Source organism: Scomber japonicus, chromosome 10 (genome assembly GCF_027409825.1).
Source record: "Scomber japonicus isolate fScoJap1 chromosome 10, fScoJap1.pri, whole genome shotgun sequence".
NCBI lineage: Eukaryota > Metazoa > Chordata > Actinopteri > Scombriformes > Scombridae > Scomber > Scomber japonicus.
The window spans coordinates 3,602,034-3,620,911 of record NC_070587.1 but is presented as its reverse complement, the minus strand read 5'-3'; the positions used below and the strand labels follow the sequence as shown (position 1 = coordinate 3,620,911).

The 18,878-nt window shown below is 39.2% G+C and overlaps 1 protein-coding gene across 2 annotated transcripts in view; it reads right to left on the bottom strand.

Annotated features, from left to right (window-relative positions):
• Positions 1–18,878, bottom strand: part of gramd1a (GRAM domain containing 1A) — a 33,498-nt gene that overhangs the window by 8,604 nt on the left and 6,016 nt on the right. For both annotated transcript variants that reach the window (XM_053326916.1, XM_053326915.1), the window contains exons 2-11: positions 10,649–10,865; positions 8,758–8,778; positions 8,413–8,497; positions 7,941–8,044; positions 7,618–7,713; positions 7,177–7,257; positions 5,963–6,081; positions 4,460–4,766; positions 3,394–3,547; positions 2,391–2,537 (exon numbers count right to left, since the gene is read on the bottom strand). In XM_053326916.1, the coding sequence (XP_053182891.1) occupies positions 2,391–2,537; positions 3,394–3,547; positions 4,460–4,766; positions 5,963–6,081; positions 7,177–7,257; positions 7,618–7,713; positions 7,941–8,044; positions 8,413–8,497; positions 8,758–8,778; positions 10,649–10,865 (1,331 nt within the window). The remainder of the gene's footprint in view (positions 1–2,390; positions 2,538–3,393; positions 3,548–4,459; positions 4,767–5,962; positions 6,082–7,176; positions 7,258–7,617; positions 7,714–7,940; positions 8,045–8,412; positions 8,498–8,757; positions 8,779–10,648; positions 10,866–18,878) is intronic.

Genomic DNA, 18,878 nt, shown 5'->3' with positions numbered 1-18,878 from the left:
CACTCCAGTCCATTTATGCAAAGATGCCTTCAAATGTCAGCCCTACTGAACTCACTGTTATGAAGTCACGACGCAGGGCTGTGGATAAAAAACAAACCAACTAGTGATGGAGGATGGTTAACCCAGCGTAAACCACTTGTGTGGCTCGCTCATTAGTGGCTTGTTACAGTGGGCTACAGCTTGTCTCTGAGTGGTGGGGGTTAAGAAGTGCTTCAGTTTTGAAATCATCACATTTGTACCGGACATGCACGGACCGAGTGGCGCAGAAGCTTCACAAGAATAACGAAACTACTTTGAAAATAAAATTGAAAAAAAAAAAAGAACAGTTTCCACAGTTACATTTTTTTTTCTTATTCTTGTGGACAAATGTGACAGTACAAATGCAGCTGGGTCCAAAAGCCTGAGACCACTGGTCAAGATACTTCTTTCATTTGCATTTGTTTGTAATACTTTTTTTCATTACAAATAATAATAATAATAATAATAATGATAATAATAATAATAATAATAATAATAATTAGATCAGCTTAACAACGTAAAAGTTGAATGTTTGAAAAACAAATGTGGATGAATCATTTTGTTTGTCTAGTATTGTTTATGTCCATCTTTTGCCTTAATGACAGCATGCAGGCTGGCTAGTCTCCCCTAAACAACTTCTTGTAATAATCGACTTTCTCAGTGTTCAAGTGGCCCTCTATAAATGTTCAGTGGGATTGAGGTCAACAACAGTCTTTTTGGTCTTCAACATGTTCTTGTTGGTTTGAGGTGTGTTCATTAGAGTCACTCATGCCTTAACAAGCTCTGGTGCTTCCCTTCATATATTACCATCATTTATCTGTGGACATATTCAAGCACACTTAATTGGTGCTGTGCTTGTATGTTGTCTAATCTGTGTTTGTCATTATGTGGTGTGTGTATACACTGACAACTTTACACCTACGAAGTTCCTACTGGATAAATAAAGTTATTTTGAATTGGATTTTAAATTTCAAGTGTTTGGGGTCATTATCCTGCAGCAATATGAACGTTACTCCTCAAAATGCAAACTGAAGAACAGAGTGGTACTTCTCCTTGGTCAATAGGGTGCAGGCGTCCAACTCCAGAGAAGGCAAAACACCCCCAAACATGAATATTCCCACCACCATGTTACACTGCTGGTTTGACACACTGCAACATCTTTCTCTCTCTCCCTCTCTCTCTCATGTTCGAATCCTCACACGCAACCTTCTGTTACTGCCATAAATCTCAAATCAGTAAATCACTTTTTTCCCCAGTCATCCACCTGTGAAATGCTGGTATTTCTTTTTTCTCCTCCTGAGAAGTGATTTGGAAACAGCTACTCGTCTCCCTTTCTTTATTTGGCAAATTCTGTATCTATGATGAAGCTGTTTTTCTCTCTCAGGTTAAACTAAGCTTCATGTATTGACCTTATGATAGTGTGGTCGCTCTTGACATGCCTGATCGTGGTCTGGATATAACTGATCCGGTTCCAGCTCCATGCACTGGCTCTTTAGAAACCTTTAGCCTAGCCATAATTTGATGCTGAGAGTAACAATCTGACTGTTCCCAAGTATGCAAGGTTGTTGATGAGTCAACAGTTGGGAATATAACGCCAGGTTTCCCACTATCACACTTTTATTTAGAAAGCATTGAGCTATATGTATAACAAGCGAACACTGCTACTGTTACTTGAATGAGCCTCTGATATGTAGATCAAATCCACCTGAGTGTCATCTGAAAGCTTCACTGGACAGGATACAACTCAAATAAACCTGGACTTTTGTACAATTTAAGCACAAATTTGCTTAAATTGGATTGCTGACCTAGAAATAGTGCAGAATCTGTCTTCATTTCACATGTCGTGGCCTCTTGTATTTCTAAATGTTTCTGAGTCTTCAAATTTTCTGATTGTTTCCAAGATTTTCATTCTGGTCTAAAACTTTTGGGCCCTGCTGTATACTGCATAAATGGGTAATCTAAAACATCAATCAGTAAAAACATCAGATACATCAGGTAGTTTAGTGAAATTAAAAATGAAAGTGATATTTCCACTGACAGCAGCATCCACAGTCCAGTAAGCTACAGAGTGACAACAAACACTGGGCCCATAACCGTCGCTGCATCAACAGGAAAAACTTGCTCTGTTAACCTTTAAGGTATGCAACAAGTTAATACACGTTCTGACTAAGTTCTAACTAAAAAAATGCATTCCTGGAAATGTAGGAACATCAAAAAGCTGAATAAAGTTTCTCATCATTAGAGAGAACTTGATAACATAGGGCCAAAAACCAGATTAGACAATATAACTCAATTGTGCATGAGATTATGTATTTGTGTGTGTGTGTGTGTGTGTGTGTGTGTGTGTGTGTGTGTGTGTGCGCTTTACATACCGGTGAAGTGTCGCTGTGAGAAGAGGTGCTGGATAAAGTGAGTGTCTGCAGAGAAGAGCAGGTCGTGCAGCTTGTCTACACTCATGCGGACCACAGAGTTGATGTGCAGCCGCCCGTTCAGGTCAGCGCAAAATGACTCCACTTCACCTGGAGGTCCGGAGATAGAATAAAAAAGGTTATTAAAAATAGATGCGTAATATTCTTTTTATGTTATTTTAGTAATGATTCGATCCTTTAGTTGTTGGTTGAAGTGTTTAGAGTTATTGATCCTGTCCAATCTTTCCCAAAGTATGCATCTGAACACGTTGATGTGTGTAAGAGGGAAATTTGTCATTTTAATAATCACACTTACTCTAGCAGTGATAACAAAGCTGTGGCTGTGGTTCCAAATGTTTTCAGTGGAAACAGAGATAGTTACTGAATGTATTTGCTTATCACTGAATGAGTTCAGGCTCTGGTTTGCACATTCAAATCTTCTGAAATGTGCTCTCTGTTTAATATTTAATCCCAGAGCATTTACACATCATTATCTTGTCACCTTCCAGGTCATTTCTGGTTAATCATCTGACAGCACCAAAAAAAAAAAAAAGCATGCACAATTTAATAACAGTTAGTTATTTTCAGCTGTGGTGAACATAAGCCCTCAAGGAAATTCTTTGATTTAGTTCAGGGCGTAAAACACTACACAGTCATGTCTAAAAAAAAAAACAAACAAGCTTTCCTGTAATAACTGTTGATGTAGAAAGCTGAAAAGTCGGGAGCGATAACACAGTAATAAGTGTTAAACATTAAAGATGTTATACACTGTTTGACCAGGAGGACGGAAACAATAACAGAAGTCACTATAATAACATTTACTTGCATAGTACATAAAGACAAGCTAAGTAAAATGATTCATGAAGAACATAATCAATTTGTTAGTAACACTTTAACTGTCTTATGATTCCTGCGTTCTCCATTTTACTGGGCTCTCGCGGTGGTTAGATACTTAAACAGCACTTACTCTCTTCTTGCGTGTCGGAGGAGTTGCTGGGGTCTGTGGGCAGTTCCTCGTCATTTGTGATGTCCAGTGAGGAGAGGTTTCCCAGGCTGGTGGATGGCGGGGGCAGCATGTGATTGGCTGACTCGGACAGGCTGTCGCCACCCTCTTCCAGGTTCTGATGCAGCGAGAGAGGCGAGAAAGCACACCAGAAGACAGTTAGCAAGAGGTTTGTAGCCAAATCACCCCATTGTCATATGACTGGAGAGGAAAGAGGCCTCAGCTGGGTTGACCTCGTGTTGATGCTGAGCAGACATACCACTGCAGCCGCGCAATTAATGTGAAACCGGCTCAGTCAACACAGCGCTCCATTTATTCACTTTATCTTGGCTTGGGCTTGATTTGCCCGTATCAAGATCAAGACTGCAGGGAAAACAACTAGAGCAGCTGTTCATGAGCAGAACTGATTGGACACAGAGCCAAACAAGACAACTACACAATATTTCACATCATTAGATACTAAATGTAGATCTTGTATTTCATGCTTTGTCCATTTGTATAATGACATATTTCATTTTACACTAATTATATGAGTTAGCTGCCCTTTGTGTTTAAAATGTTGAAAAATACCAAATTATCTCCATGTTTGAGAAACAAACATTACGGCTTCCCTAGATGATATATTTGATGTATTTCTGTAATCAAGTACAGTTATGTAAAGTCAGTTAATGAAAAACAAGGTAAAGTACAGACAGAACCAGGTTTACTGAGTCATAAATCTTTCAAAACAGCTGATGAAGACCAACAATTGCTGCTCATGTTAATATTAAAAATCAACCACTCAGCTCTACTAATGCCAGCTTGTCCTGGATATTATCAGATTTCCAATATAAACTGAATCATAGCTGCCTAGACACTGTTATCTATTTGCTAACTATACTGCACATAACACAAACGCAGATTCCTCCACATCTACCCATGGCACAATGATCACACTGCACTAAAATTAAAATAAAAACAGAACTGTGTTTACTGAACTGTGTGGACAGGAGTGTAGGAGGGACATGTGTATGTTAAGAAGAAAACTCACAAATGCAGAAGCAGAGGCCGAAGCAGAGATAGAAGTGTTGGTGGGAGTGGTGGATGGCAGCGAGCTGTGGGAGTTGGGCGGGCTGGGTTCGAGGGGGTCGGAGCTGAGTCTGCGTCCAGATGAGGAAGGAACCTCTATGGGCAGACAGGACGCGGAGGACGAAGGTGACGGGCCCCCGAGGTTGGTAGCTGAGGAAAGGCTGGTCGGACTGCAGGGAACCAGGGGCGGAGGAGAGCTACCCATAGAGGGAACCGACACTGAGCTCAGGTCTAGTAGATCTGTGACCGATACTGACTCGTCTCCTGGCCTGGGGAACGGAGGGAGAGGAAGTGAGAGCGAGTGAAACAGAGACACACAAATAAAGTCACATTGTGTGAGAGAAAGAAAAAGAGCCAAGTGTTTGTTAGAGAACATACGGACAGAGGTAGGGAATCTTTAACAGACCAGGTTGAATGCAATTATTACAGTTGTTGACATCAAAAACTCTTAATTCATAAACTTAATGAATTTTATAAGATCTGAAAAAAACAACAACACATAATCAATCCCTGTCTACTAATTAGTGAGGATCTATTTGTTTGGTTAAAGAGAGAGCATACCAAACCCCTCTAGCTGCATGTATATCAGCTTATCTGATAGTATTTGCACATGCATGCAACCCAAGTTTTGAAGCTTTTCTCTATTCCTCCCTTTTTTATAGTTAGCCCTCCTGGGAGGCCAACAAGAGTTAACTCAAAACTGAGGTATGATTTCATTTAAATCAGAACTATTGACCATAATTTCCAAAAATATGTATAAAGACTGAGATAATAAAGTAGGAATGGAGTTTGCTGGGTGATAATTTACACCTTATGCTTTATAGTCAATTTTGACCCAGGAAGAAAACAGGAGGGTTAGGTATTACATCACAGAGGCTTAAATGTTAATTGCAGAAAACCAAATTCTCATCTCTCGCACAGAAAGAGACACTTAATTATACATAGTATTTTGTTTAAATTGGACCATTGGATAAAAATTAATTATAATATAACTATAATTATAATAAAACAAATGTACCTGAGCTGCAATTAATAATTATATTACATTACAGTTTAATCTGATTAGTTGTTTGGTCTATAAAATGTCAGAAAATGGTGAAAAATGTCCATCACTGTTTCCCAAAAGACCAAGCTGACATTTTAAAACATCTTCTGTTCTGACCAGCGGTCCGCAACACAAAGATATTTAACTTTGCTGTCTTCTGTCATAGAGGACTAAATATTCACATTTGAAAAGATGGAATTAGAGAATTTGGACTTTTTCCAACTGACTGATGGTTGCAGCACGAAAACATTTTTCATTTTCATAGTGATGAATCATACACAACTTCAAATATCACACCAACACAAACTGCACACACTTGTGTTTAGTGTGTTAACAAGTATCCATTTATATATCAAAAAGGCACTAAAGTAACATGCACCACACCCTATATTAGTGTGCTTTTTACACATGAACACTCACAGTAAGCCGTTCATATGTTCGGCAGTGGGGGAGACGTAGTCGTCATCTTCACTAGTGAGGCCCAGCTCAGTGCCGTAACACTGGTGCACAATGTGCCAAAGCTCTTTGGGGGACAGAGACTGCAAAACAAACACAAAGACAAATGATTATGTTGCTGCTATCTAGATACAGCAGTACTGTTTGTCATGTAATATAATGCAAGGGTTTTGATTAGCATTCAAAGAGCATTGAGAACCAATCAATTGTGACTGTTGACAGGATGACAAGATTTAATGAGGTGGCACTTAGGGCCGTCTGATCTGACAGATTAAAAATGAGGACATCCAACCAGAGAGGAAAGAGATAATGCAGCAGATAAAAGCTCTGTCCTTCAGTGTAGTCTGCATGCTATATGTGATCATGTCTAATGTGTGTGTGTGTGTCCTTGTTTGTAAGATAATAGCTTTGTGCCTCATTGTGATGTTTGGTCTGGTCGGCCATTGTCAGCTTCTGATTGTTTAATGTACTTGTATGTATCCTTCCTGTAATGGTTTTTTAATCAGGTTTCCATTGATTAACGCTGTATCCTCTTACATGTGGCTTGATGTTGTCCTGTTGAGGCTGTTTTGTTTTAACGTATAAACAGCTCAAGGATTGCAGATGGAACATAATCTTTTGATCAATATGCCACATGGTATCAATGATAATTAACATGTGTTGTCTCTCATGAATAATACATTTAAAAGGATCACACTCAATGACATTTAAATAGTCAATCATCATATTTTTGGTGTTGCTGTTTTACTTTTAAATTGTGCTTTATAACGTTGAATTCTTCTGACCACTATGATAACTTTAATTAATCATATAATCACACAAAGTTTAAAATCAACACTATTAACACTGTTTTCACAATGGAGCATTTGATGATTGTTACTTAGTGTTTTGTTTGACACCCTTGTGTCTACAGACTGACTTGTAATGTTTCCACTGCACATAAAGTTTCACTGTGTGGTCGGCTGCCAATTGCTGAACTCAGCTGCTATTTTTCTGCACCAGTGCCATCCAAATAAATCTCTATGTTCAAACTCAGCAAATAACAGTCATTTAAAATGTTCTCACAAGCCATCTCCTGCTTCTTGACACTGTGCGTGCTATTCTGAGAGGGTAACTACAGTCCGTGTCACATCGGGCAACAGTAAAAACCATCAGGAGGGTGGAAGAGGAGGATGTACCTTGTCCATCAGTGCGTTCTGCCACAGACGGAAAATCATCATGAAGCTGCGATCCCTTGCTCCGAAAGATGTGAAGAAGTGCTGAGAGGGTGAATATCAGCGGGACAGGACGGTGTTTGGGAGTGAAGGAAGGAAGGAAGGAAGGAGACATTAGAAAGACAAAAAAAAAAAAAGAAAAGGCTGGATTTGACGGATGGTTTCTCTCCGTTGGGATGTTTGCTTTGTCATTGTAAGTGGAGATACAGTTGAGTCAGCTCATTTCATACTGCTACACAGGCAAAAAAAACGATTACTTGAAGTAAACAGCATCGATAGCAAGCGCTTTCTTGCTTTTGTTGCAGTATTTCACTTAAAATGTAAAAGGATCGAAAATGTGTTCATAACTACAGAAATAAGTCTTTACTTGTTGAGTAAATCATGTTATTTGTGCTTGAGTCTGACCTTCTCATTGTCAGTGCTGATCTGGATGGCGTTCGGGATGAGCTTGGCCGTCTTCTCCTTGGTCATAGAGGTCACGTCTTTCAGCAGGATAGTGATCTGAATAGAGGAGAAGACGAGAGGTTAACTGTGTGTATGCTTCAGTGCGTATTTCTCTGTGCGATACTCTTATCTCGCCACGTGGCTGCGGGTATCTATATTGATCTGCAAACAAGTGCATTAAAAGGACTTCTTATCTGATTGCAGGTGTGACATTAACCAGGTTACAACAGGCAGGTGTTTGCCTGTGCCAATGCGAATGTGTACACAGTGCGTGCGTGGCTTACAGTGGTTTCCCAACGGAAGATGTTACTGTAGAAACAAAGCCAATTCTCCGACAGATAAAGGCGTCCCTGAAGCAGTATGTCCTTCTGCAGGGCACAAGAGTAGTCTGAGGAAAGAAATAGGAAAAGAAAAGAGGTAAATTGTCAGTAGCATTAGTATCAGGAGTCATTTTTAAGTGAGAGGGTCTGCTGAGTGTATGGTGACACAGGTATTGTTCGCTCCACATTGGTGTAAAACATACGTATGCATACATTTAATATATGCCAACAAAATTAGCAGCAGCCACAAGCCAATTTCTGGTAGAATATGCAAGCGGCTGCTAGATTTGCTTTAATCACTAGCCAAAAAAAACACAATATCAATCTTTTGAGTGGCTGGTAATATTTGAATTGTCAATATCTGTTTGGCTGATGGACAAAGAAAAGTTAACTTTGAACTCTGTATACCAACATGTCTCTGACATAACTAACTCACCCACTATAAGTCGCTCTGTATCAGGAAGTTTCTTAAAGAGTTTGCGAAAATCCTCGTTCCTCTGTTTGTATGTGGGACTGAGGACCTGAGGGAGAGGACAAGAGATACAAAAGAGAACATAGTATTCTACCCCACTACAGCCAATAGCCTTGGGCTACATTGGAGTATTTGGTGAAGCAAGTGAGAGAAACAGTGTATTTATCTACCACACAAACAATAATACTCCTCAGCAGCATTTTAACATGTGCAGTTGTAACCGTCAGGAACTACAATCAAACAAACATCAGCTGAGTAAAGTGCCCTGGAGTGAAAATGCATAATGAGGGGCTGTTAATGTATACTTACATTGTACCAGCTCTGCATTTTCTGTAAAGAAAAGAACATTATATTTTAGTGAACAGTATTCAGTTCTCTCTGTAACAATAAACAGTAGAAAGTTATTTAACCCAGATAAGAGGACTATATGAGCATTCATGGTTCTGGTAAAGTAGCTGACTTTTTGTAATGCATGATTCTGCCAATCCAGTCCATATCTAACCTTGAGGTTTTGTTGTTTTCAGAGGTGTCAACACTATCAGCACTTCTCCATTTTAAAAAAAGATATGTGTGACTGACCAGCTGCAATGATAATATCAGCTATTCTTCTTATGGCGATGAGCTGTGAAAGCTTAAACACAACCCTCAGGCACAAAGAAGTATAGATACACCATCTGAGTAAATTTACATAGAGCAAACATGCTAACACTTTACTGTCTGCTAACAGGAACAGTCACTAGTGTAAGAGTGCATGTGGCTACAATGAAAAGTTAACAAGAATACATAAACATTTTGAACATTTGCTCAAGATATGTGATCTGCATGAAAATGTACTAGCATGAAGGTGGAGAGCTGCATTTTCTACATGTAAAATATGTGGGGCAGTACATCTAAATTAATCTTCCCCCACACAAAGAGATTTTGGGCATTTTGCAGAATTGTTTGTTAGCCTGTTTATCAAATGTCAATGTTTATCAAACTTTACACAGTCATCATGGATATGATATGAGTTTGTGATGAGGTCACACAACAAGACTGGAAATAAAACAGTCTTGTTTGACATGACACAAACATATTTGATTAGTCATGGAAATGCTCACTGTGATCACATGAAAGAGATATGTTGCTTATAAGCGATCACACTGTACATAGAACAGGAAGAGTGTTGTTAAGGTCTTGCTCTTTGCCTCACTTCTCTGTGTGCTTATCTGCTGCTGTCATCTGAAGTTTAAAGCCCCTCTGTGACATTAATGTTCATTTTTATCATTAAAACTATGACGAAATACGTTAGTCAACAACCTTTTTCCTCATGAGTAAGACAGGACGAGCGACGCGCTGACGTCATTAAACACCAACAGTGACTATCTCAACATGTGATATTGTTGATGAAAAAAGACTAAAATGTAGTTTAACAAATAAAAATGATCAAAAACTATTTACTTCATTAACAAAAAAGACAAAAAAACAAAAAAGACCTTTTCTTCAAAGTTTGTGTATGTAAGTGTGTATGTAAGTGTGAGAGAGTGACTGTTGGTAAACACAAGTGTCGGTTATCTGTTTGTGTGTGTGTGTGTGTGTGTTTGTGTCACAAGAGCTGCCGGCATGAAACTGTAGCGGTGCAAATTAGACGTCTGATCTATTTTAATCTTTTTTTCAATGCAAGCAGATTGCAATAAGGGTGTGTGCAGTATTCTTTTCCTATTTATTAGACTTTTTTTTTCTTTTGTTCAGAACATAAAAGTAAGTTTGTATTTTGGGCAACCCAAAAAAAACAATTGTTTCAAATCATTTTATTGTCTGTGTACAGAGTGTTTGGCCCCAGCTGTTAAAAATGTTCATATCTAGGTGTTTTCCTCACTGATACAATCACAACAGACGCTTTCTGCAAAACCACCACCACCACAGACGGTGATATGATAAAAACTTCAAACGTCAAATAACTATATACTATAACTATCATTTTCCACTCAACTAGACTATCTGATGACATTTCCAAGGTTTCTATTGACTAAAACCAAAACTAACTTAGATCATTACAGTTTTCTTTGACTAAGATAAAACTAAATGTGAAAACTCTTAGTCAAACAAAACTTGACTTGACTTTCGGATGAGGTTGAGTAAATATGATAAAAATCTAACAAAAGCTAACAAATTAACACGATACAACACATCGCCTTCAACAATGAATATTCTGAGTTACCTTAGCATTGCGGCTGAAGTGTCGAGAAGCAATCGGGTAGGCGGATGTGAGGGAGGAGGCAGAAGGTATGGAGGGCAGGGGGCTATCTGATCCGCCTCCTCCTCCACCGCTCTTCTCTCCTCCTCCTTCACTCTCACTGGCCCTTCCACCCCCAAGGACCCTGCGCCGCAGGGAGGGAGAGCTGCCGGGGGTGCTGCGTGGAGAGTTACTGGCCGTGCTGGAGACAGAAAAAGACAACAGAGAGAGAGAAAGAGATTTAGGCAGGTGACGACACACGCTTGCTCTTTCATATTTCATTGCAAAACGTTTCTCTGTAAAGCCGTTAATGTCAGGCTGTGAAGAAAGACTGCAGGCGTTTCCTATTTAACAATAGCATGCAATCTCAAACTACCAATTGAGGCCACACAGGGCCTCATTTTGACTGATACAGCAGCCTAAAGTATTTAAAGGCCGTCTAGTCAATGGGTGTAGCTACAAAGCACAGGACTCACAGTCCTTCACAATAAGAGACTGAAGTTTTCTTACGGAGTCTTTGCTGTAATTACAAATGTTTGATTTGATTTTCTTCTGACACACTTAAAGTCTGTGTAAAGTAAGAATAAATATGTGTTCTGAGTTTGACATACCACAGAAAACCACCCTGCCAAATTTGAATGATTAAAAAAAAATCGCCAAATATATGAATAAGCTTCAAAGTTGTGTAAAAATCAGCCTCTTTCTCTGCTCCCAAACGCTGTGGGAGTGCCCGCCGAGTTCGCTGAAACCCCGCCCCCTACCAAGTGTCACCTGTCAATCAAAGTCACCACCTCTACCGGAAACATGGAGGCTACGTCTGTGAGCTCTCTGCTACTAACTCAGCTGCTAGGTCGGCAGCTAACTTGGCGGCTAGCTCGGCGGCTAACTGGCTACCTGACTGTAGTAGTAGTAGTAGTGTGCGCTGAATGTATTTATACCTCTACAGCAGCAGGGGCGGGTTTATGCTAACGCGTCGGTGATTCAGACCCGCCCACTAAATCCTGAACACAGAAATCTTGAAACACAGTTTGTGAAGCCTAGCTCCACAATTCAAATCTAAATGGTTGAAATGCTTTTTACACCTTTTTTAGAAATACATTTATGACCTATTTAATGTGTTTAGAAGAAAATGTCTGAATTCACTTTACACGGTCTTTAAGGAACAGGTTCACAGTTTTTCAAGCATGTCCTAAAACAACAGTCAGGTGTCTAAATGAACACTGACACAACACTGTTTTTTCTTGCTGTAATTATTCCTCCTGTTCATATGGACTACTTAGAGATCCCTTCATATTACATTCTCAGAATAAGAGACGAGGGGCAAAATCCAATTACAATCCTTCCACTGCAGCTGACAAAGATTAAACTAAAAAAAAAAAAAAAAAAAAATTTAGATATCCACTTAATTTGTCTTACTCAGACCTCATATTATCATCATCAGATAAACTTTTAAATGCATGTATTTTTGTCATTTCAATGCTCATTTGGGCACCTGATCATTGTTTTCAGAACGTCTCTGTTCAAATAAAACCATAAAAAAACCTTAAACTATCCTTTTGTGCGGATAGAAACATGAACAGGCAAAGGATAAAAGCAGCTCAGTTGTCTTAACTTTAAGGTGACAGTGTGGTCCACTTGCTCAAATGATTACAAAATATACTGATAAGTCAACTGACATAAATGTAAATGATTAAGTAAGAAAGAGTTACATTAACTGGGAAGTTTCCGTCATGTTACACTTACTTTAATTTCATATGAACACAAACTGAAACTTTTGGGTTGCTTGAAGACAAAACGTACCATATTTTACATTTTATACACTAAATAAGTAAACTATCAATTGATGGGTGACTTGCAGTTAGTTTAATCCTTACCAAAGCTAAAAAAAACCCCATCAACCTCTCTTGAATTTAATAGACCTAAAAGGTGTCCGACATGGTTCAACCTCTACTGTCATCAGCAGGGTCAGCCTTCCTCCTGCTGCCAAAACATCTACATCTAATGTTCAGGTTGGCGACCTGTGAAGATGGCTATGTTTACACCACAACACAGCCCCCACAGGGTCACCTCATTCCTTTATAAGTAAAAACAAACCACTGCGTTCACAATCAGTCGACGGCAAACACACACACACACAAAGCCATTTATCAGCGTGCACTCCATTTATCCTAAGCAGCTCGCTTTAAATCTGTAAACTCCACACTTGGGAGAGTTGCCAACTTGATGAATTGCTCTGCTCGTTCGCTCCACAGCATGACGCAGTGACTCCTTCTAGGCTCCTCCAGGTAATTATTTTATTAATGAAACCTGGAGTTCATTAGTTCATCACATCCGACTACTCTCCCCACCATGCCAAAATCCTCTCTGTCCTCAAACTATCTCCGCGTTAACCTTCGTTTTGTGACTAATGTATGCGTCAACGTCAGCTGCCATGTTGTCACTCCCTCAATGATGAATTCATTTATGCTGAGTGGTGAAGACAAACAATTCTCCACACTTGATAACAACTTAATTGCATCAATCTTCAACCTTCAACGGGAGGCTGAAATTGGTATGTGAAATGATCAAATTTAAAAAAGGACGGGTTCGTAATTTTTCAAGTCTTACAGCAGCAGTCAGGTGTCTATATAAGCACTGAAAGAGAGTTTTCCTCACTGTAATCATTCCTCCTCTTCATACTTGGCTATTAAAAGATCCTCTTCAAAATTGAGCATTGTGTCATTTTGTATAAAAATGCATTTAAAAAGGTTATCTGAAGCTTACATGGAAGCTTCAGCAGTCTGAGTCATATTAAGCGGCCCACATTTATCACTTTTTTAGCAGAGAGATAAATAAAAGGTTAGCAGTTACAGATAAAATATACAAAAAGCTTAAGACATGGATGTCAAGTTAAAACATGAAATACCACAAATTACCCGTCTGACCTGCTTTTTAAATGAGACCACACTATCCAAGGACCTCTAGCTTAGTGGAAAACTACTACAGAAGTTTTAGCGAGCACCGAGCCTTAAAATGTGTCCGAGGTACACTTCAGACACCCTGAGTGGAGGAACAAAGGGCTCAGCTCCGGGTGCTAAAGGAGCCTGGTCATGTTAGAGCCTAGCAACACCGTTTTGGGTTAGTTTGTGAGGAAGAAGAAGATTTGTTCAGGCAGGTAAAAAAGAAAACGACTGTGGTACAAACGTGATGAGATACAGATGTTTATTTATGTCTCGGTTTCATTTTCTAGATCCAACTTGCCTAGTTTGGCTATATTTATTTCTTTGATTAGTCAAAGATCGACGTGAGGAATGATCACGGCAAGAAAAACTGGTTTCAATGATCATTAGGCCACCTGGCTGTTGCTTTAAGACTAACTGGAAAAATTGCAAACCTGTCCTTTAAACAGGGTGAAATCTGTTTTAAAATGGAGAAATATACATAAGGTGCACAGCTGGTGAATTCAAATCAATGTCAAACAATCTGTACGATAGCGCACCCCCCCCCCCCCCCCCCCTCCTCCTCCTTTTGACTTGGTCTCTCTCAAAGCAGCTTTTACATTAAATTAAAAACTAAACCAAAATAAAAGATGAGTCCAGTTCATACCTGTAAACTTGGCTGCAGTTGTCAGTGACAGGAGAGTAAGAACATGAGCTAAGAGTCCATCTCCAGGGATCCATCCCTATACTTCACCAAGGTTTCTTTTAAAATAAGAAAATAACCTCACGAAATATTACATTATCAAATCCTGCTTTGTTAATTAGAGAGAGGCATTATGACTAGTGTGGCATTAAGCTATCTTTAGGTAAACGTACGTGGGAGCTGTAAATAGGCTTGTTGTGACCAGGCCAACGACTGATGTGAATCTGTGTCAGCATGTCTTTAAATCCCGACAGCATAGCCAGAAAACATTTCGACACAAACCTTCTCTGGTTTATACCGCCGTTAGTTACAAATACTCTCCCAGTCTTGACTCACACAAGGGGCCTCCAACGTAAAACTGTAGGTGGTGTAAATTAAAGACCTCTGATCTATCTTAATCCTTTTTCCCTCCACGATGCACACAGATTGCAATAAGTGTGTACAGACTTCTTTTCAACTTTACTAAGACTAGCTACTTTTACATATTAGTTTTAAAGAGAGTATTTAGACCCTTGTTGTTAATTACGTTGGTTAAAAATAAATATGATACAGGACATTTCAGTCACACACTACAAGACTAAAACAAACATCTTCTTCTTGATCTCACTGACCCCCACACCCTCACTGGAGGACCACAAATCAAAAATCTTTGTGTAATAATATAAAAGTGCCTTAAATGGTTTCAATTGTTCACATACAGCTATACTGTTACAACAAGCACTGCTGCTGTTTGCATCTTTTTATATTGCACTGTGTTGCCCTTATAGATTATCAATGTTTTATTCATGTCTTTAATGGCTTTTAATTGTCTTAAATGTTCTTATGTCTATCTAGTGCTATCTAAATCTCGTTATATTGTTATCTAACACTTAGTATAATGATAAAGCTACTACTATGTTTATTTGTTTTCCTTAAATTGACACTACCATCATCGTCTGTACAGCTCTCATTGTTTTATAGTAGTTTTAAAAACAGAGTATTTATGCCCTAGTTGTTAAAACTGCACATCTGATCACGCTTTCATGTTTCATATCTGGTTATTTTCCTTACAATTGACACCATCAGAGCTCCTGTCTGTCACACGTCAATGCTAAACTTAAAACTGAGCATCAGCTAACTGCTTTAGCTTTCCCAGCTAGGCAAAACAAGCCGGTCTAGTAAGCTCATTAAAGGAGGAAACAATAAAAAACGACAAAGAAAATGAGAGGTCAGGAGGAATGATCTGACTCAATTAGAAAGCTGTGCATGCTTGCAGGTTGTTACGCTCTGTGAAACAGGGAGGGAGAGGAGGGGAGGGGAGTGGGACCACCGACAGAAAGACATGCATGCAGGCAGGCTGTTGTGCTCAGAGAAACAGGGTGGGAGAGGAGGTGGGAGTGGAAGAGAGGAGAGGAGGGGAGTGGGACCACCGACAGAAAGACATACATGCATGCAAGCAGGCTGGGTGTAAACACGTTGCTATCAGCTTTACACGGTTATATTTACACCTGTGTGCCTTAATATAAACTACATATATCATTACTATCATTATTATTATTATGAGTGATAATTATTATAAGGTGTGACTAATTGGAGAGAGGAACATATGCATCATCATCATCATCATCATCATTTAGCGGTGAGACTGTCATTGAGCCACTTACTCGAACATGTCATGAGGCGTTCAAGGTCCCAGCTGATGCCCAACAAAAACAAAAAACACACAAAAACAAACACACACACACACACGTTGTCGCTCACTACTGTGTCAATATGGCACCTCTACTGTCTGTCTGTGTGTGTGTGTGTGTGTGTGTGTGTCCGCTCCTTCTTTCGCCTTGTTTTCTTCGCTTTAGCCTCGGGGGTAATAAATGTATCCATCGTCCGCTAGTTTTACTCCATCGTGGTGGTCGCAGACGCCCCTGTTACCTCCTCGCAGCCTTGCAGGTGGTGGTGGTGGTGGTGGTGGTGCCGGACACGGGCAGACCGATTATCCCTATGCCGTTTGCAGGACCCGGTAACGGGCTGCAGTTTTTTGCGTCCATCCGTAATCCCCTTTGCAAACAGGCGAGGGAGGGAGGGAGGGAGGGAGTGAAAGAGGGAGGGAGGGAGGGAGTGAATAGGGAGGAGGAGGAGGAGGAGGAGGAGGCTCCATGTGCTGCTGAGTGAGGCCTTGCTTTTTCTTTTTTTTCTTCAGTAAGGTGGTGCTTAAATGGAGGGGGTGTTGGTAGGGGGGCAAGAGGGTCAAAATTAGGGTTTTTTATCTTAATATAGAAGGAAGAGTAACTCTAAAAAACATTTACCACAGTTATATGTATGATTAATGTCTGCATCTTTATGTGAAATGGAGATTTATGCACTCCATATTAAAATAGTATGTTTTTTTAAAATATGTGCATCAAGACAAAAATACTAACTAAGGTGTGTTTTAACTGTTCATGGGTACAATTTGACCCCCTTTTTTCTTTCTTTTTTTTTTTTTTTTTTTACATTTGTACATTTACTAAATACGTTTTATTTTGAAAATATTTGACTCATATTTATTCAAAAATACAAAATATGGTTGTTCACATTTAATACAATTGTTGTTGTTTTTCTCCATAAACACAAAAAAAGTGTAAAAACTGAAGAATAAAGTCTCTCAACGCGCCATTAAGGATTATAATCTTGCTGTTTAATCTGTGATTGATGATGATGATGATGATGATGATGATGATGATGAATAGTCTGAATATAAACTGTGTGTGAGGGTTAACGAAATAGAGAGCACTGTTCACTCTATATGAAATATTACGCTTCTTTTTTATATTCACTATCCAAACTGAGCATCCATTTTTTTTTACTCCAAAGCGTTTGCATCACGGCAAAAATACTAACCAGGTATGTTTTACCTCTCTGATGGTGTAGAGTCATGCCACAACAAATCACCCAATTCAAACTTCTCGACTGGTTTTCTTATGATAGTAAATCAATAATCTTTTCACTGTTAGTTGGACAATAAGAGTATTTTAATAGATTTGGTTCTGCAACTTGTCGAGGACCCTTCTTCATTTTTCTAGCACTGCAAAGAGACAATATAACAAAGACCTCATGCTTCAGACTTCAAATATCCTTCTAACTGTGGGTTCATCTTTGTGTCCCTTTATACTGTATTTTAACATGATAAATACAGACACCATGGCTGCCTGTAGTGAGCCCACCTGGCCAAAGCCCAGAGCCCAGAGCCCACCCAATCCCTTAACCCTCAATCTCTCTGTCCATCCCTCTGGATTAGAGTCCACATCATAATCCACGCTGGCCTGAGCCGGGCCCACATCTCCACCAGGCTGCCTCCCTCTGTGTAATCTGCTTTTCTGAGGTTCACCAATGGCCCATAATAATGTCAGCGCTTCATGGTCATTAAAGAAAAAAAAAAGAAAGAAAGAAAGAAAGAAAGAAAGAAAGGGGAGCAAGACGAGAAAGAGACAGAATGTATGTTAAAAAGAACAACTATAAATATACAGGATGTGAGATCAGAGGGACCGCATCTAAACATGCTTCGTTGTTGCCTTTTCCTTCCTGTCTATAGAAACGCTCTCATTTCAACACAACACAAGAGAAGGAAGAGAAGATGTGCAAGTGAGCTTCTGACAGCAGCACACAGATCAATGTCTTTGAGTAGAGACACATGGCACATTCTCAGAAGTGCCCAACCCCCCCCCCCCCCACCCCAAAAAAAAAATACCCTACACAATACATGTGTTCTGCTGAAGTGAATTAAAATCTATAACACAAGAGGAACCAGCAGCAGTGAGTTTGTGGAAGTGTGGAAATTACCAACAAAGAAACTCTACAGGGATGAACGTAATCAAGCTCAAACACCAAAAATAGGTAATAATAATAATAATAATAATAATAATAATAATAGTTATAATATTGATGATGATGATGAATAGATCATTGCATATATGAACTATGTGAACCAGGAAGAGTCAAAAAGCTGCAGCGAGACTGTGTAGAGCAACAGTGTCAAACTCATTTAAAGGGCCACATACAGCCCAATGTGAGCAAAGTGGGTCCAATTAGTAATAAACCATTCCATAAATAATAAACCATCTATTTACTGTGAAAAAAAAATGAGCAGTTTCAACAATATTGTGTTTGTTTTTTCTGGCTATTTTGTAGAAAAGCTGCTTGACAACATTCAGAGAGCGGAGCGAGTATTTTTTTAGGTTTTCCATCCCTATCATCATCATCACACTATCATCATGCTCTATAACGCTGTCTCAAAGTTTCTACACTGATGAGAGAAAATGATGTTTCACTGACATCCTGATGAATATCTGTTTGGTATTTTGATATCTGCTTTGTAAGAAAAGCACTCATGAGATACTAGTTTCCTGCTGAACCTCCAACAATATGAGAATGGTCTCAAGAAAACTGTCTTCAGTAAGTTTTGAACTATGTAAGTCAAATATGTAAAGCCCTTGTGGAGGTGTGAAGTGAATGATCATGTAATCATGCCCCTATATTTTTATTTTGCAATCTGCAAATCTAAAAATTAAATTAAATTAAACAAAAACCGAGGAGTTCAGTTTGATTTTGTCTCAGAAAAACTTTAAAAAGACAACTTTAC